Source organism: Lissotriton helveticus, chromosome 6 (genome assembly GCF_964261635.1).
Source record: "Lissotriton helveticus chromosome 6, aLisHel1.1, whole genome shotgun sequence".
NCBI lineage: Eukaryota > Metazoa > Chordata > Amphibia > Caudata > Salamandridae > Lissotriton > Lissotriton helveticus.
This window is the reverse complement of record NC_136067.1, coordinates 1,594,697,256-1,594,714,558: the sequence shown is the minus strand read 5'-3', so window position 1 is coordinate 1,594,714,558 and position 17,303 is coordinate 1,594,697,256. Positions and strand designations below refer to the sequence as shown.

At 40.9% G+C, this 17,303-nt stretch overlaps 1 protein-coding gene across 1 annotated transcript in view; it reads left to right on the top strand.

The window, feature by feature from the left end:
• LOC144762799 (uncharacterized) overlaps positions 1-15,718 on the top strand; it is a 71,181-nt gene extending 55,463 nt beyond the window's left edge. The window contains exons 2-5 of the mRNA XM_078648074.1: positions 2,027-2,062; positions 2,244-2,287; positions 14,110-14,327; positions 14,664-15,718. Coding sequence (XP_078504200.1) covers positions 2,027-2,062; positions 2,244-2,287; positions 14,110-14,327; positions 14,664-15,181 — 816 coding nt within the window. The 3' untranslated portion in view covers positions 15,182-15,718. The remainder of the gene's footprint in view (positions 1-2,026; positions 2,063-2,243; positions 2,288-14,109; positions 14,328-14,663) is intronic.
• Positions 15,719-17,303: the final 1,585 nt, after the last annotated feature.

Here is a 17,303-nt window from a genome sequence, read left to right as displayed (position 1 = left end):
GCTATTTACTGTTAGGGGCATTAATCTACCTAAAGAGAGCTATCATCATCTTTGTACTTATTTTATTCAGCCAATGCACATTTTTCACTTCCTTGTTTGAAGGGTTACATTCTACCCTCTGTTCACAATTACTGATGCCTCAATGTCTTCTGTCCCCTCCAGCAGGAGACACCAAGTTCCAGTTTGTTTCCAGGTATCTTACTACCTTGAAATTATGCATTTCCTAATGCCAGCATCAGAAGGCTATTCACAAAGAAGAAAAAGTCTTGCAAATAAATGGTGATACTATGCTGTGACTCTGAGGGTGATAGAAGACATTTTATAATCCACAGTGTGACTATCACAGGCCCATCCATTTCATCAATAGTACTGGCAAAAATCATCTTGAAATTCAAAGAAGATTTTGGGTGGAGCAAGCATGGGAAAGGGTTGTGCTCCTCATCTGGTGTACGCCTATGTTCACCATTGATTTTGAAACAACATCAATTGCTCATGGCAATAATCCCTTCCATCCAAGTATTAAAACATGATGTTGTTACATAGATCAAACACACAAAAAATGATGGAAAAAATGCTTGCGATAAGTTTAACCACTGGCTCGTAGTAACATTTCAACCCATCATTCTTTTTTGGGTTGTTTGTGTTCTGGTTCAGACAGGACCTGGCTTGGTATTTCAGACTGGACTGTTCCTATTGGAGCAGGGTGAAAACTGATTTTCATATGGCTTGGTCTAATCTGAGGTGGCAAGGTGGGCAAAAGAAAGATGGGTTGAAATTCTTCCCCAAACGATTACCAGTGATCCGACTTATTGCAAGCACCCTCTCATCAACTTTTATGTGTTTGTTGTTACATAGATAAAATTTCATGATTTGGGAAGGTGCAAGACAAGATGCTACATTTTTTTCTGGATTAGATAAATGATTGTAATCTACACTCTAATTTCACGAACACAATGAAAAGAACAGAATTACCATTTTAGATCTAATGATCAAATCTAAAGACGGTAAGCTACATAGAATTGTTTTCACAAAATTTACAGATAAACAGTCCTTGCTATACTCTCACATTCATCATGCATATACTCTCAAAGAAGGACTATTCCTGAGAATATGCAGAAACTGCTTAGATATGTAGATTTATAAACAGGTAATGCACAAGAAGAGTCATTGAGCAACAAGATGTCAGAACAAGATTATACTGCACAGTTCATCAATAAGGCTCATATGAAAGCCTGTAATAATAACAGGGAGACCCTCATTAGAACTACAAATAACTAACAAATGCAAGAGTCGCAAGCATAGCTACTATGTCCACCCCAATTGAATAAAGTTCTTAAGCAACATAGTTGTATCCTTAATACTGGTGATACATGATCTTAGAAAACGTTGTTTCTTTCAAAAGAGAAGCAATATTATCGATCAAGTTATCCATACTGACCCACAATAGACACTCAGAAGAATGATCACAGAAGACTCTGAGGTTTGCTGGATATAATAGCACACTGTTCCTGTTTCTGATTCCGGTTTGCTCCCTTGGTTTGTTTTCTTTAATAGGAATAGCCTGCTAGGGAGGACCCATATTGTCTGACTTGGTACGCGGTTCTCGACGCGTCCATGCTCTTGTGGTCTTTTGTTTTGCTCACTGGGTTAGCATTGTATTGTGTTTTCTTGCTGAGTAGGCTGTACCCTGTGGATCTTACTATGCAATCCAATCTAGACGCAAGTACCCACAGTGCTTCAATTCACACTTGTTTTGATTTGCATGTGGCTTTTGCAGCACCAATGCCTGCTTGGTCACTCACTGTGTTAAAGGAGTAGTTTGGTACATTTTAACAGTACCTGGTATAGGCTCTGTCCTAACGGGCTGACTTTAGATTGTGTTGCTATTTTGCATTTCCAACCTTTATGCAACCTATGTTTTAAGTTCCTATTGATTCTATTTTCCTTTATATCGGATCTTTATGATGGAGTACATGTTGCCCATTATTATTAGTATCAGATTCTTAATAAACCCTTTTTTCTACAGAGCGTTGGCTCACGCCATAAGCGGTTGCCAGGAGCCGTGAGTACCCTTTCGATTTGAAACGTGTAAATCTTTGTGATTTCTTGATGTAAAGCCCATCGCCTATGAGAGGGCTCTATTTAACACACATTTATATTTCATGTAGTGTTTTAGTATATTTATTGTTTAGACCTGTGTTCAAATCTGCACTTATAATTTTCTCCACATCTCTTTCTAACAGGAGTGCGACACCTATGCCTTGGTGCCATCACATGTTGAGTACAGGTATATGGCTGTATCGTCCATTGTAAAAATTATTTATTCTTTTTCACTTTATTAATGTGCAGTAGTTAGATCTAGGTCCTGAAGAAAGCCGTAATTGTAAATGGCTGAAACATGTCGACACATCTATTGAGGGCGCCTTTTGCACTTTCTTATTCCTTGGTACCACAGGATACTGATTAAACATAATTTTCCTTTGGTAATCAATTTTAATTCACTTATCACTGCACTGCACTATACAGTCACTATACTACGGCATGCTTCATTGATTACAGATCTATTTTTACATCTTTGAGCTCCTCCTTGACGACAGCAAGGAGGTCTAGCTCCTTGGTTGCACCAACATGCAGCCGAGAAAAGATCCCCAAATGATGAAGCATATCACCTCGGTGACTGATGGGAATCTATTCTCTTAAATGAGATTCTTTCCATTTGATATTATCTCTTGTTTTGTGCATTTTTGTTGGTTGGTCTTAACTTTAAAACCCTTCTTTGGTTTAGACCCGCGGATTCTTTGTTATTCGCAAACACTGGATCCCCCATGGATTTTCCGATCTGTAAGGCCTGCCATTCATAGGCACATATTTTGGGGTTTGCAACTGTTATAAAAGAAAAAAGGTAAGGCCAGTTGCTGGGTCTCACATTATGTTGTGTAAGAATGGGTCTTAAATGTAGCAACCTTGGAGCTTCTTGAAAACAACAAAACAATGTAAAACGTAGCATATGTTGTGATGAGTGATTATTACAAGGGCATTTAGTTTGTTCAGTCATTAATATGTAGAAGGTAGCAATGCGATGAAGCCTAAAACGTGTTAAAAAATTTCAGCATTGGGTGTTTAAAACTGATGATAAATACTAATGTAGCTCCCTCTCTGGTATCAATTCACAATATGCATTGAAACTTGTTTTATGATCAAGACTTGACAATCTCTAATGCTCAAAGAACTGCATACACAGATGTTTAATCTCTGCCTTGCTGAAACTTATTAACGTTTCTGTCTCATCGAAATAATATGACCTGTCTTGCAGGCGGCATGGGGTCTTTAGATTACTGATCTAAGGCATTTCCAGTGTCCGCTCAAGTGATAGGCAGTCTGCTACTGCTTTCCTGTTTAGGATGGTGTCATGGTTGGTCCATATGCCATGGCATGCCAATGAGGGTTTTACTCCAATCAAATCACCTATGTCTGGCAGTTCGGAGTGAATACCTCAGACATGCAGCTAACTAGCAGGCACCAAAAGGAGTCGCTTAAGGTACGCATTGTCTTGCATGATTAACTTTTTCACATTTGCATGGCCCTACAGACCTGATGCATACATTGCTACGGATATACACTTGGCACAATATATCACACACAACTCCTTCAAAGGTTTTAGACCCAGTTTGGATGAGAAAGAAACAAGCACTTTGATTGCCTTTGTGAACTGGTTACATCTCACTCCATCTATTGCTTCTCGGTCCCTCTAGAGTTAAAAATAACACCCAAATACGAAAGTGGGTGTGTTTGATTTAAGGTTACATCTTGAATACTTACACCTTTCCTCAATGTGATTGATGTACCACACATCACCATAAAGAAATTCTTAATGTTGACTTTTAAATCCAAATCTCCCATAAAGTCTGCAAATGTATCCAGTAACAGCATTGGTTGTACGTGCCATAAGAACCTCATCATCTGCATAGAGCAGTGCAGGTACTAGGTCATGACCAACCTGGGTCCTGTTCATACCAGCCTCCACTAACACTTTATTTAAGTTATTGATGTATAGGGTGAAGAGGAAGGGTGCAAGAACACATCCCTGCCTACCTCCCGTTGCTATAAAAAACTCATCAAGTACTCCCCTTCTATTCCAGATCTGACTCTGGCAGTGGTACCAGTGTAGATGTATCTAATGATGTTAATTATATTGATATCCTCCCCCCATGTCCTCCACCAAGTGCCATAGCTTAACCCCTTGGCCGCGGCGGTAATTCTGCCGCGGCGCTGCGGGGGCGGGGGGCCGCGCGGCGCCGACATGCTGGTGACGGAACCACTCCGTCACCAGCCACGGGTGGGCTGTGCTAATGACGGAATGTTTCCGTCAAGGCCCCGCCCACCTAATAGAACACGCCGCGCAGGCGTGAAATCTACGCCGCGCCGGCGAGGCGGCCGGGCCGTGACGGAACCACTCCGCCATTAGCACAGCCCATCCGTGGCTGTTGACGGAGTGGTTCCGTCACCAGCATAGCTGGGGTTAATGTGAGAAAAATGGTCGAATGCACTCAACAGATCCATGAAGCCTAGAAAAAAAGACCCCCTTTTGATGACTCTGTATTTCGAGACTAAGAGAGACAGGCTAAGGAGCTTTTCCACAGTGCCTATGCCTCTCCAGAATACATATTAAATGTCAACCATAATGCCTTCCTCTTCAGCCCACACCTCCAACCTGACCAGAATAACTATCAGAGCATTAAGCAGGGAGCTCGCGCGATAGCAACTAGACTCATTATGGTCCCTCTTCGTCAAGATGGGAACTATCAGAAATTGGGACCAAGTCTCCAATTTACCAGTTCTACAAGTGGCCTTTGGAAACTTGGTCAACAGGGGGCCCCAAAACACTGTGTTGGCTTGAAACAGGTCTGAAGGTACCTCATATGGGCCCGAAGTCATAGAATTGGCACACTTATTTTGACCGCAACTATTTCTTCAAGTGTAGACTCAACCATCCTATCATTCTGGACATGAGCATTTTTGACAACGCAACCAGTGTTCTCAGAGTGAGGCTCACCATCCTTTCCCATGTACAAGGTGGTCTTGGTAGTGCTGCCCAAAGAGAAGAGTCCTGGAGCGAATAAATAAATTATTAAAATACGTGTGTCTTATATAGGTCTACATCATAGATGTGGGCACATTAAACAGTGTCCCAAAGTCAACAGCACCACCCCTGGTGCAATGGTGACTTTTGTCCACACCCAGCATGGCCACAAACGTATCTTGTTCATCCTGTTCACCAGAGTCCTGTTTTGCTGTGAGATGCATGGAGCAGTGTACACAGTAAACAGATGCCCACTCGCTGACAGTAGCAATCAGAGTCCTGCTGCCGGTGAGGCCAAGGTTGCATTGAGCCCAGAACACACAGGAAAGCATGGGTTGGAATTAGAATCAGGCCTTTATGGCTCACTTTAAAGGAGTAGCCACCCCTTCCCTATCCTGACAACACGATGCAGTTTCTGGTGCTTCAAACATACTCCTGCATTGCCTAGCGCCCACTGCCGTGACGATGGGCTCTGTACCCTTTCAGGAAATTCCAAATTTTGTTCTGCAGTTGATTTAAAGTAGGTGTTCATGTATGCATGCTGAGGTCACCTTAAATTGTGCTTGGGGTTTAAAGGCAGCCAAAAGGTACTGAAGCTACTCTAGAATACATAACTAAATGTGCATTTTAAAACGAACTTAAAATATGCATACTGCCTGAGTTTTCTAGATATGTATTTCCAGTTGCACAGGGATGCACATTTAAATGTGCTTGCTGCCGTGGCCTTAAAAATGTGTTTGCAGATTTTGGGCCTCAAACATGTTCGCAAATAATTTAAACAAGCATTGGCAAAGCTAACGTTTGGCCTTCACAAGCTGGTGAGTTTTTTTTAATGTATTACAAGCCTATGCCCCAGAATTAAAAAAATGATACACGCAATAAACATTCACAGATGCAGCTGTTAAAGGTAATCATGTATAAACAAAACTTTTAAAAAGGAATGCAGGAAAAATAAATAGCTGGCATGTAAAGGTACCCTCAAAATGTATACAATGAAGTTAATCACACACTGTATCAGCTTTGCCGGAGTGGTTCCGTCACCAGATGTGAACAATGTGCACAGGCTTTGTGCAGCCACTCGAAGTGGAAGGAGCCATTGGGAAAAGTGGGCTTCCAATTGCTCGATGCTGTATGCTGTGATGGTAGAAAGCAAAATGTGAGGAGCAATTTAACAAGGCAATGGATGAGGCCTACTGATAAAAAGTTCCTTCCTTGTGGGTATATTATGTACGATTTGATTTGGGGAAAAAACTGCTAAACAGTGTGGACCATGCAATCACCTTAAATGTGCTTGATTATCTCGGTTTCAAATATGGAATTTAAAATAAACGTTTAAAGATACTGCCCATTGTTGACTTAAATTTGTGTCTATAGAAGTTTTCCAGGAATGTGTCAGCTGCTTCGAAAAACATATTTGATCGTGCACAAAGCAGTCATCCACTGTTACTTTAAAATGTGAGTTCCAAAGAGCCTGCCGCAGTCAGTGTAACTGTTGATGAACCCTGATGGCCCATCAAATAAGCATTGACGTTACTTTAAAATAGCTTGTAATGTGCTCGTTGCAGTCACCAGGAAATGCGTTTAAAGTCTGCGGCTTTTCAACAGTCTTGCAATGACATCAGTATATACGCTGCAATGCGTGTGATGCAGTTCCGTCCGTTAAAAAACGTGTGTCAGCATTGTAGGTTTTGAGCACAGGCCTCGGTCTGCCAATGTCCAAGGAAAAATATGATATAGTGGGGGTTATGTCCATTCATAATCTGACTGGCATGTAGGCAATACTTCTCCCGATCTCTAGTTCAGAAGGGGGTTTTGGAATGAGCTCATACATTGAGGGATGGATGCACACTACCTGGTGTTCCAAAGCCCCCAGATCATCACCAGTGATGCAAGCAGGCTTATGTGTCTTGGTTGAAACTGTCATTCAGGGGCGCAGTTATGAGCGGAGTGGACCCATTGCACTTTCAAAGTGATGCGACTCACATGATTGCTTGTAAACGCTGGTGGCTGATGAATGAATCGTTAACCGCATCGCTGCGGCGGCTATTCTGCTGCAGCGCTAAGGGGACGGGGCGGCCGCGCGGCGGCGGCATGCTGGTGACGGAACCGCTCCGTCATCAGCCGCCCGCTCAATAGAACGCCCAGCGCAGGCGCGGAATCCGCGCCGCGCAGGCGCGGCAGCCGGGCCATGACGGAACTGCTCCGTCATCAGCACAGCACCACCGCAGCTGATGACGGAGCGGTTCCGTCATCAGCATCGAAAGGGTTAAAGGTGTATGGCATGAATACCTGCTGATAACTCAACTGAGTGCCTTTGGCCCTACACTCCTCAGCACGTCTCATCCAAGGTGTGAAGAAAGATGATCACATCCCCCTGACTTGTCAAGCTCCATTGGCTCCTCTTGCCAGCCTGCGCTATCTTCAAAATCAGCTGCGTCTTTTACAAAGCCATCACAACTAGCACCCCGGCTGATCTTGCAGACAAGCTCACCATCTCTGGTGGTTCTCAGCACACCTGCAGGCGGACACCATCAGACTGCAGACTAAGTAGTGGAAAAAAAGAAAAAATAAGACAACAGGCCTTTTCTGTCTATGCACCCACCATCTGTGACAACATCCTCCTATTCATCAGGACCACCGCAAGGCGGTAAACATCCTTTACAACGCAACTTTTACCACGCAGTGCCTTTACGACGCAACTATTACAACGCATGTCCTTACAACGCATTGCGCTGGGGAGCGCTCTAGGATAGGGAATAGATTTAATTTACTATCCAACACCTTCCCTACTATCCACGGGGACTGGAGTTGGAATAGTAAATTAAACTATTCACTATCCAGCACCCCTAAGCGCTATGCATTGTAACAGCATGCGTTGTAAAAACTGCGTTGTAAAGGCATGCGTGGTAAAAGCATGCGTTGTAATGTCATACATCCCCGCAAGGCTGCTCTGATTTAGGAAAGAGTTGAATACTCACATCTTTAAAGAACACTACATCACAATTCATTAACTGTTCACAAGTCAGCGTTCTCTCCCATTACTCACCGACTTTAATGGTTGCTCTTGACCATTTACAGAGTTTTACTGCTTTGTGGCTAGGTTGGAGCTATAAAGCTGCCATATACAGACATACAAACACACAAACATTCATAAGAGAGGGAGGGATACCTCACAACAGAAGTTTGTAAAATGGAGCAAAATAGTGCATTATGGAGTCTACTTTTGGATGTAGGTTCTGATGGGGCAAGCATGAACTATTCCGATCCTTTAATGATGTTCTAAGCAAGCCTAACTGTCCCATGGATGTTTGTCCAATAAAACATTGAACAAGAGTGGCATCTTTTCCTGCACAATTTACATGGCAATCAGCTAAAGAACACAGGTATTAAAGCAATACAAACATTTGGGTATACAGTTTCACATGGCATAGCCATTCATCTTTTATTCCAAAACTGTGACAAAGACTTGTTCCTGTCACTTAATATACCTCAAGCATATCTTTCCATCTGGAATCCCCAATAAATTCAAGTGGCTAAAGCTTTACTACAAGCCCACTTACGCCATCTATCTCTCACTACCAAAACACCAATTTGTACATCTTTAATAAGTTCACAATGCAACAGCAAAAGACCTGCTTGCAATGAACAACTATTATAGCATAATGTAAGAGCTAAGTCCTGTGATAGCGCCTCCAAACTAGAAAAGATGACAGTTATAAGAGTAGATCTTCAGTGTTTTATTAGCCAAGAGAAACTTGTCGAGCGTTTTATGAGTACGCTAAAGAAAGCAGTTCAGCATGCCACTCTTAAGAGGCTCAGTTTGCTAACGGTTTTGAATTCCACCCTACGAGGCTATCGTTCAACACCTCACATGACCATAGGCGAAAGTCAGTGACTTTGATGTTTGGGAGAGCAATGACAACCAAGTTACCTCAATGGGCCAACAAAAAAGAAGGAGGTGAGACTGCAACTGGAATGAAGGGCTTGATTAATAAGGAAAAGGTGAAAGCCTATGCTGACAAAAGGCGACATGAAAAGAACACTGAGTTTAAGACAGGAGTCATAGTGATCGCCCGCCAACTGTGAAGGAGAAGATCTGATGGGCCATATGATGCTGCACCTTTCCACATTGTGTCCACCAAGGGACATATGGTGACTGCAAAGCATCCTGTGAAGTCTATTACCAGAGACTCTCTCACTTTTTGCATTTGATTCCTCGGTCTTCTGATCAAGAGGGTGAAAGAAAGACTGAACCTGAAAAATCAGTGACTGCTTTTATTTCTATACCGTCTTTGAAAATCTCTGACAGTGAAGATGACAGTTCCCACCTTTAAGTAACCAGATCAGGTCAGATAATTAAAGCGCCAAGAATGTTGATTGTAGATGTATGATTGTGTGTGTGTTTATGTGCGTGTGTGTGTGTGTATATATATATATATATATATATATATATATATATATATATATATATATATATATATATATATATATATATATATATATATATATATATTTATATATATATATATATATATAAATAAAAACTCCCACTCCAACAGGACTGATATATATTTGTCGACTTGTAAAAAATGCATATAGTTTATTTAACAGAGGGGGAGACGTAGTGCCTTGCAATATCTTATGAAGGTGTCCTTTTGGCTACTGTTGGACTCCATGGACCAGTGACGTCAGAACTCAATGCGTTGAAAGCATGTTTTAGAATGTTGAGCTCGCAGTTACATGCAGCAGTCTAAAAATGTGTAATACTAAGCTCCGTGTGTGGCATGGTCATTGTCGGTTACCGAGGCTGGGAAGACGCTATACTTAGGTCCTGTGACTTTTAGGGCAAGCAAGAATCTTAAGTCAGTGGGGGAACACTCTGAGGTGTTGTGGGACAAGTTTTCTAGGGGCCTGCAGCTAGGCAACATTTCAGGTCTATTTTAGCAGGCAATCATAGCAAATTTCATAAGATCACTACTGGGGTAGTTCTAAAGATGGAGCAAGGGCAATTTAGGCTCATTCATCATTTGTTGCACCCCAGCGGGGAATCAGTAAAGGTCAGCATGAACAGAAATCACTGCCCAGAGCCTTACATATAGGCGGTCCTAATTTAGTTTTAAACCTATTACAACAGATGCAAACACTTTAAAAGAGAAATAGCCTTTATCACTGCATACACATTAACACTGATAAATGTCTCCATATCCACAAACTGACATGCCATTAAATGAAAATAAAGTGAGAGAGAATTTGTCATTTTTTGTTTCATCCTGATGAGGCCAACATAATGTGACTTCTATAATTAGAAGCAACAAATAGTGGTCTAAGATTAGTCTGCATACATTTTGTTGTTTAGAGATGTCAATGGATGAGCACTAACCATCTAAAGCTCAATCCGGATAAGACGGAGCTTGTCCTCACGGGCGGCCCCTCTAATCCTTGGTCCCCGACTCATTGGCCCCCTTCCTTTGCCCCCCCCCCTCACCGGTCTCCTCCGTCCGAACCTTGGGCATCAAGGTCAGTCATGACCTCACCATGCATGCCCAAGTCAGCTCCGTCGTATCCTCCTGCTTCTTATCTCTTCGCCTCATCCGGAAAATCTCCCAGTATTTCTCCACAGATGCCCTTAAATTCATAGTCATGGCCCTTATCACCTCCCGCCTTGACTATGGGAACGGCCTCTACGTGGGCATACCTGCTTACGAAACCCGACGTCTACAGGCCATCCAAAATCAGGCAGCCCGCCTTATTCTTCGTCTCCCCAAATTTTCCCACATCTCGCCCGCACTCAAGTCCCTCCATTGGCTCCCCGTGCATTTCAGATCCTTCTTTAAATTGGCTTGCCTGGACTTTCGGGCCTACACCCATTCAGCTCCCCTCTTCATTATTTCCTTGATCACTCCATACACTCCGACCCGCACCCTCCGCTCCTCTTCTCTCTCTCTTCTCCAAGTTCCCCACTTCCGTAAATCCAGAACAGGGGGCACCCGCTTTTCGGTTCTTGCTCCCATGTTCTGGAATAGTCTTCCTCTCTCTATCCGTTCTATTCCCATCTATACTTTCTTCCGTAAAGCCCTGAAAACGTTTCTGTTTTCCCAGGCATTCCCTTGTTAGTCCCTCTGGATTCTTTGTAGAGTCAGGCCTAGTTCTCAGCGCCAGGAAGCCGCTTGGCCACAGTGCGCTTTAGCAAGTTTCTTTTTCATTTCATTTCATTTCATTTCAATAAAATGTTTCTTCATTCCTTTTGTTTACTGGATTAAAGACAGAAGGTTTTGAAGCATGTTTTCAGATGTGATTTATTTATTATATGCACAGGAGAGAATCTGGGAGTATTCAAATCATATCTTATTTTTTGTCAATGTTTAATTCTGTCATATTGTGCTGAAGTGGCTGTCTCATAGCAATCTTGTCCAGTAGGTACAACCATATTTCCCCATAGACATTAATTAATACAACCCTTCGATGAATCATTGCCCTTTGCTAACAAATTGTAATTGTAATGATAAACTGTAGTTTTATAGCACTTACTACTCCTGACAAGGTGTTGAAACACTTTGTGGTGAGTAGCGGTCTACTCTGGAACCCAAAGTTAAAGTTTAGAGGTAGTAGAATAGTAAAACATGTTTTTTTCTTTATGTGGAATAGTTGTGGTAAGTTTGTTAAGCTGGTGCTCATTGAGATCACATGCATTTCCTGTATTGTTTTGAAAGGGAAGTTAGTTGGATAAATCAAATAAACAAGGGAAGTTTGAAAAGAGTGTTTGGGATTTCAGAGTAGTCAGATAATCCTAGGTGTGGGAAGATGCATTGCAGGGTTTTTATTATAAGGATGCTTGATCTGACAACCTTATCCACTTGGGCATTCATTGACAGCTTGGAGTCCATGGCAATTCCGATTTTAATACCGCCTTGGGTTTTTTTTCGTTAGTGGTTCCATATCATCAGCCCAGGTGCAGAATGGGTCATATATTTTTCAGTTACCACAAGTGCGTATTTCAGTTTTGGGCACATATATTTTGAGGTAACTCCATGTGATGTATGAGTTTCCAATGACTTTGACGCTTTCCATTTTAAGAAGTATCTGCTTTTTAAATGTGTAGTTGTAGCAGGCGAAATGAAAATCATTGATCATTCCTGGTAATGATTTCATGTACATTTTTAAAAGCATAAGTTAGATGATAGAGCCTTGAGGAACTCCTTTTTTTATGCTGTAGGGTTTGGTTGAGAAACGAGGAATATGACTGATATTTGTTCTATGCTGTAGGTAGGATGTGATCCAAGTGAGAGATGTACTTTCTTTGCCAGTTTCCTCAAGTCAGTCGTGGTCATCATCATGTGTTGAAGGCAGCTGAAAGGTCCAGGAGACGTAAGGCAGCAACCCTATTCTGGTCTATGATATTTTCATGGTCGGCAGATTTAGTGCCTGTTTCTGGACGGAATCCTGTTTGGAAGTTGGAAAGTAGGGAATTGTCGTCAATGAATTTTGACGTCTTGTTGAAAGCTGCTCTTTCTATAAGGTTGTCCAGGAAAGGTCTGTTTGCTATAGGTCTGTAGTTGTTGGGGTTTTTAGGGTCCAGGTTTGTTTCCTTTAATAATGGCCATATGTATCCCTTTTTAAAGTCTTCTGGAGAAACACCTGTGGCTTAGAAGTTGTTGATCAGTGTTCTGACTGAGATGGTGGCTGAAGTTGTTAAGAGAATGTTTTTGATGAGTTGTGGTTGACAATGGTCTAAGGGGCAATGGGCTGGCTTACTCAGCTTGACAAAATCCAGAAATTCAGTTGGTGATCATTCTTTGAAGTAGTGTTGGTCAGTCAGTCAAATAAATGTTTATTTAGACCAATGGTCTTTAAACAACACAGGTACACATACAATCACCTTATATTAAACCTTTGCCAATTTATATAAAAGTTAAACATTATTTAAAATTCATCTGCAAAATGTGTTGCCAAAACCAACACAGTTTAAATATACCTGGATACATAAATACCACTTCATTGCTCATAATAGTTAAAAAATAGTTAAAAATAGCTTAGGTGCATAATAAAACTGCATTACCCACACGGGGCCTTTTTAACTGCATTACACATATCCTCAAAATACAATATACATTTTCAAATTTATATGAAGCTTTAACGCTATTTAAATTTCATCTGCTAAAATCATGATAAGAACAGTACCATTTAAAAATCCCCAGTATTTTTATAACACTTAATTTCTCAAAATAGCTCCTTATGATAAATTACCTGAGTACATAATTCATCTTGTTCACCCAAGCAGAAACTTTTTAACTGCAATCATAATCCTTCCAATAGCAATTGCGATATCCAGGTAGTGCATGTCAATAAGAAGTTCTACAGTTTGCGCTCGGTTCTTAATTCCTTATTTAACAAATAATGGACATAAAATCGGTTTCCGCACAGGTAGCACTTTTAAGCAGTTCACTAATGTGCAAAATATAGCATATTCCCCCACATGCATCATTGTGTCTGTGTGCGAATTCTTATTTGCGAAAATTAGGGACTCGCAAATAAGAATTCGCATAATCGGATGCATCAAAATATTCGCATTTTCCTAGCGAATCGGTAAAAATTGCAATTTTTACCGATTCGCATGGAAAATACGAATCCTAATCTGCGAATTTGCATGGTGCGAATTCGGCAAGTGCGAAAATACGCACATGATGAATTCCGAAGTGATTGCAGTGTGCCTGCCTCTGAACCTAATGACAACCACCTGTGGGCTGCCCTCAATTCGTATTTGGCAGTTTGTGGAGTCTGTTTGAACGCTGCTGGAGAGGTTCCTTTATTTTTCTGGTGACCATGGAATCAATCAATGACGTTTTGGAGCAGCAGCCCAGGAAAAGGAAAGTTAAATTTAGTGAAAAAGAATTGGAGATATTAATAGAGGAAGTCACAGCTAGGCAGGAACAGCTTTTTGGAAAAAAATCTTTAAAAGTACCTGAGGCTTTTAAACGAAAAATATGGATTACAATACAGGCAAAGGTCAATGCTGTAGGTGTCGCCCACAGAGACATCAGCAATCTCCAGAAGAGATGGTATGATTTGCGCAGCAGAGCCAAAGAAAGGATTGCGTCACGCATTAAATCTGCAAGGAGAACTGGTGGGGGTTCACCCAAAGAAATACCAACTACCCCCTGGGAGGAACTAGTAGAAGGGACTTTACCTACTGAGGCAGTGATTGGTGTGTTTGACATAGACACCTCAGAGCAGCCAGGACCAAGTCAAGGTAATTGTTTTTATATTTAACTACAATGCTTTTTGACACCTTGACTTACTTTTAATTTAGTATTACAAAAAAATTGAAAAGCACATGTTTGTCCACAGTCTTTAATAATAATGCTAAACTTTGCATAAAATAATGGCTTCATGGCACATGTAGTTTTAACAACATTTTTTTATTTAAATCAAAAAACAAGGTCCATTCAGAAAGTATGAAGAGTCACTTTTAGGTGCAGTTGTCAGCAATGCCTCTATGTATGAGATTCATATGTTCACATGTTAAAAAAACATAAGCATTGAGAGAACTTTATTTAACAGTTCACTTCCACTGTTTCATTTGCAGATGCAGATTTGGATGCAGAATTCATTCAATTTGCAGAGTCATTTACACAAGATTTAATTAATAATGCGGGAAATAACTTAGACCCACCACCTTCACCCATAGTGGAGCCTCAAAGTCAAAGACGCAGAGTGCGTCAACTAGTAGACACAGAATCTGAAGCAAAGGACAATGTAAACACTGCAGTCCAAAATACTGAAGTGAATGCTGAGCCTCCTCAAAGGGTTCCAGGCAGGCGTCACAGACTGCAACACTTCTTCCGGCGTCGCAGACGTCCTTCCCAAAATCAGGAAGCGATGGCAGACTTTGTAAATGGCAGTCTCATTGAGAGGAAGTTATTAAAAGTACAGCGCCTGCAAGGAAAGGATATAAGGGTTATCAAGGGTAAAATCACCAATATGGTCAAAGACATTAACATTATGAGTACTGCACTTGTCAAAATGGTCAATGTCTCCTCTGACAAAATGGAACGCATGACATCAGCAATAGAGACTCTATGTCAAGCAATGAATGGCAACTAGGGTGCAGTTTTACAAAGAGCAACAGTTGCAAATATGCAGTCCAGCACAAGAGCCATGCACAAAATGTGCAATTACACATCCAGAATGATAGAATCTACTGTTGAAATTCAAAAGGATATGAGGAAATATTATGGTGAGCTGTCCTCTGGCATGAAGTCAATGAATGCCATCATTTCTGAGCACCTTCAAGGTTCAAGTGCTATCTCTCATCCTGAGTCTACACTCACTGCATCTTCCTCAAAAACTACAAATGTACATATTATAGCAGCCTCAGAAAGAAGAAGTGTCAGAAATGTTGCCAAAGATACCTTAAAAAAAATCAATTCAAACCCTGTGCAAGTTAAAGCATTGGGATTGAGAGGAAGGAAAAAATGAGAAATAATTGAGAGAAGTTGATAATTTTTGTTTCAAAATCCTAAAAGACAATATCAATACCTTTGAAGATTAAAAACCAATGAAATTTTTGTTTAAAAACAGCAGATATGTTTGATTAGTTTATGACATTACATTAATTGTGATTTGAAATAAAAACTTAGGTTACAGCAAAAGCATGTTTGTTCTGTGTCATACCTTTATTTAAAAGTAATGCTGAGTTATTTCTGCTCTCCTTCTCCTTCCCTCTGCTGCATCAGGACCATTGATTCTAGGTTGGGGTTGGTGAGGTTGGTTGTGGTTGTTTGGGATGTTGTCTTCAAATTCCAATCCAAGCCCTCTTTTCATGGCCACATTGTGCAGCATGGCACAAGTGGCAACTATTTTGCAACAGACCTCAGGACGATATTGTAATGCACCTCCAGTTTTATGAAGTATACGGAATCTGGATTTCATTATTCCAAATGTCCTCTCAATCACATATCTGGTAGAGATATGAGCTTGATTATAATTCTGCTCTTTACGGGTTGTTGGATTGAGATAAGGAGTCAGGATAAATGTTCTCAAACCATAAGCACTGTCACCTATGGAAAAGATTTAACCCATTCAGATAATTCCAAACATGTCATATTTCTCTATGTCTGTAAACAATATCATCAACTTTACATGATAACTTACCCAGTAAATATCCATCTCCAAAATGTCCTGCTTCCAACTTTGTGAATATGGCACTCTGTTTGAATATGTAGGAGTCATGAGCACTTCCAGGAAAACTAGCCACTATGATTGAACCTGTGATTATGGTTTTAGAATTACAAATGGCTTGAATATTCAATGAATGGTACAATTTCCTATTCCTAAAAATGTGCTTATTTTGAGAAGGTGGGCATATGGGAATATGAGTACCATCTATGCAGCCTATGACATGAGGAAAATGAGCCATGTTATAGAAGTCCAACTTTGTCTGTAAAAAATCCTCTTGAGTACTTGGAAACACTATGTAATGCCTGATCCTTAGCAACATAGCATTTAAAAAATTTCTGAAAAACCTAGAAAGGGAACTCTGTGACACACCCCCAGCAATGGCAATCACACCTTGAAAAGAACCAGAAGCCAGTAGATGCAGGCAACAAAGTACTTGGACATGAGTAGGAATGGCTTGTGTTCTAAGGGTGGGTCTCTGTAGTATAGGATCCAAATCAGCAATTAATTCCAGTATAGAATCAACATTTAACCTATACTTGTCATAAATTTATGCTTCAGTCTGCCCAAATAAATTTATGCGCACTCTAAATATCCTTTCACTCACTACTCTGCGTCTGAATGCAGCTCTCAATCTCCGCCTACGTGCCAAAACTATGACTGCAGCCATGGTGAAAGAAAATGTAATGGTCAGAGTGTCAATTATATACCTAGAGCAATCAAAAACCCATGTGCGTTTGGTTTGGAAAAAAATAACACCAAGTCTGAGCTCTTCTTATTTTAGGGAATGCTATTTGCGAATTTTCAGGGAATCCCTAATAGCGTTTTTTCATGCATGCCATTTTTCACATGCCAAATGCGATTCCTTAGTGTTTGCGCATCATATACGAATTCTAAAAATGCGAATTTCACAGAAATGATGATGCATCCCAAAATTGCATTTTGCATTCGCAAACGGACGATTCAAACGATTCGCTCCGTTAGCGAATACAAAACACAATGATGCATGTGGGGGTTTGTGCTCAACCCACATGTATAGTTCCCCCCG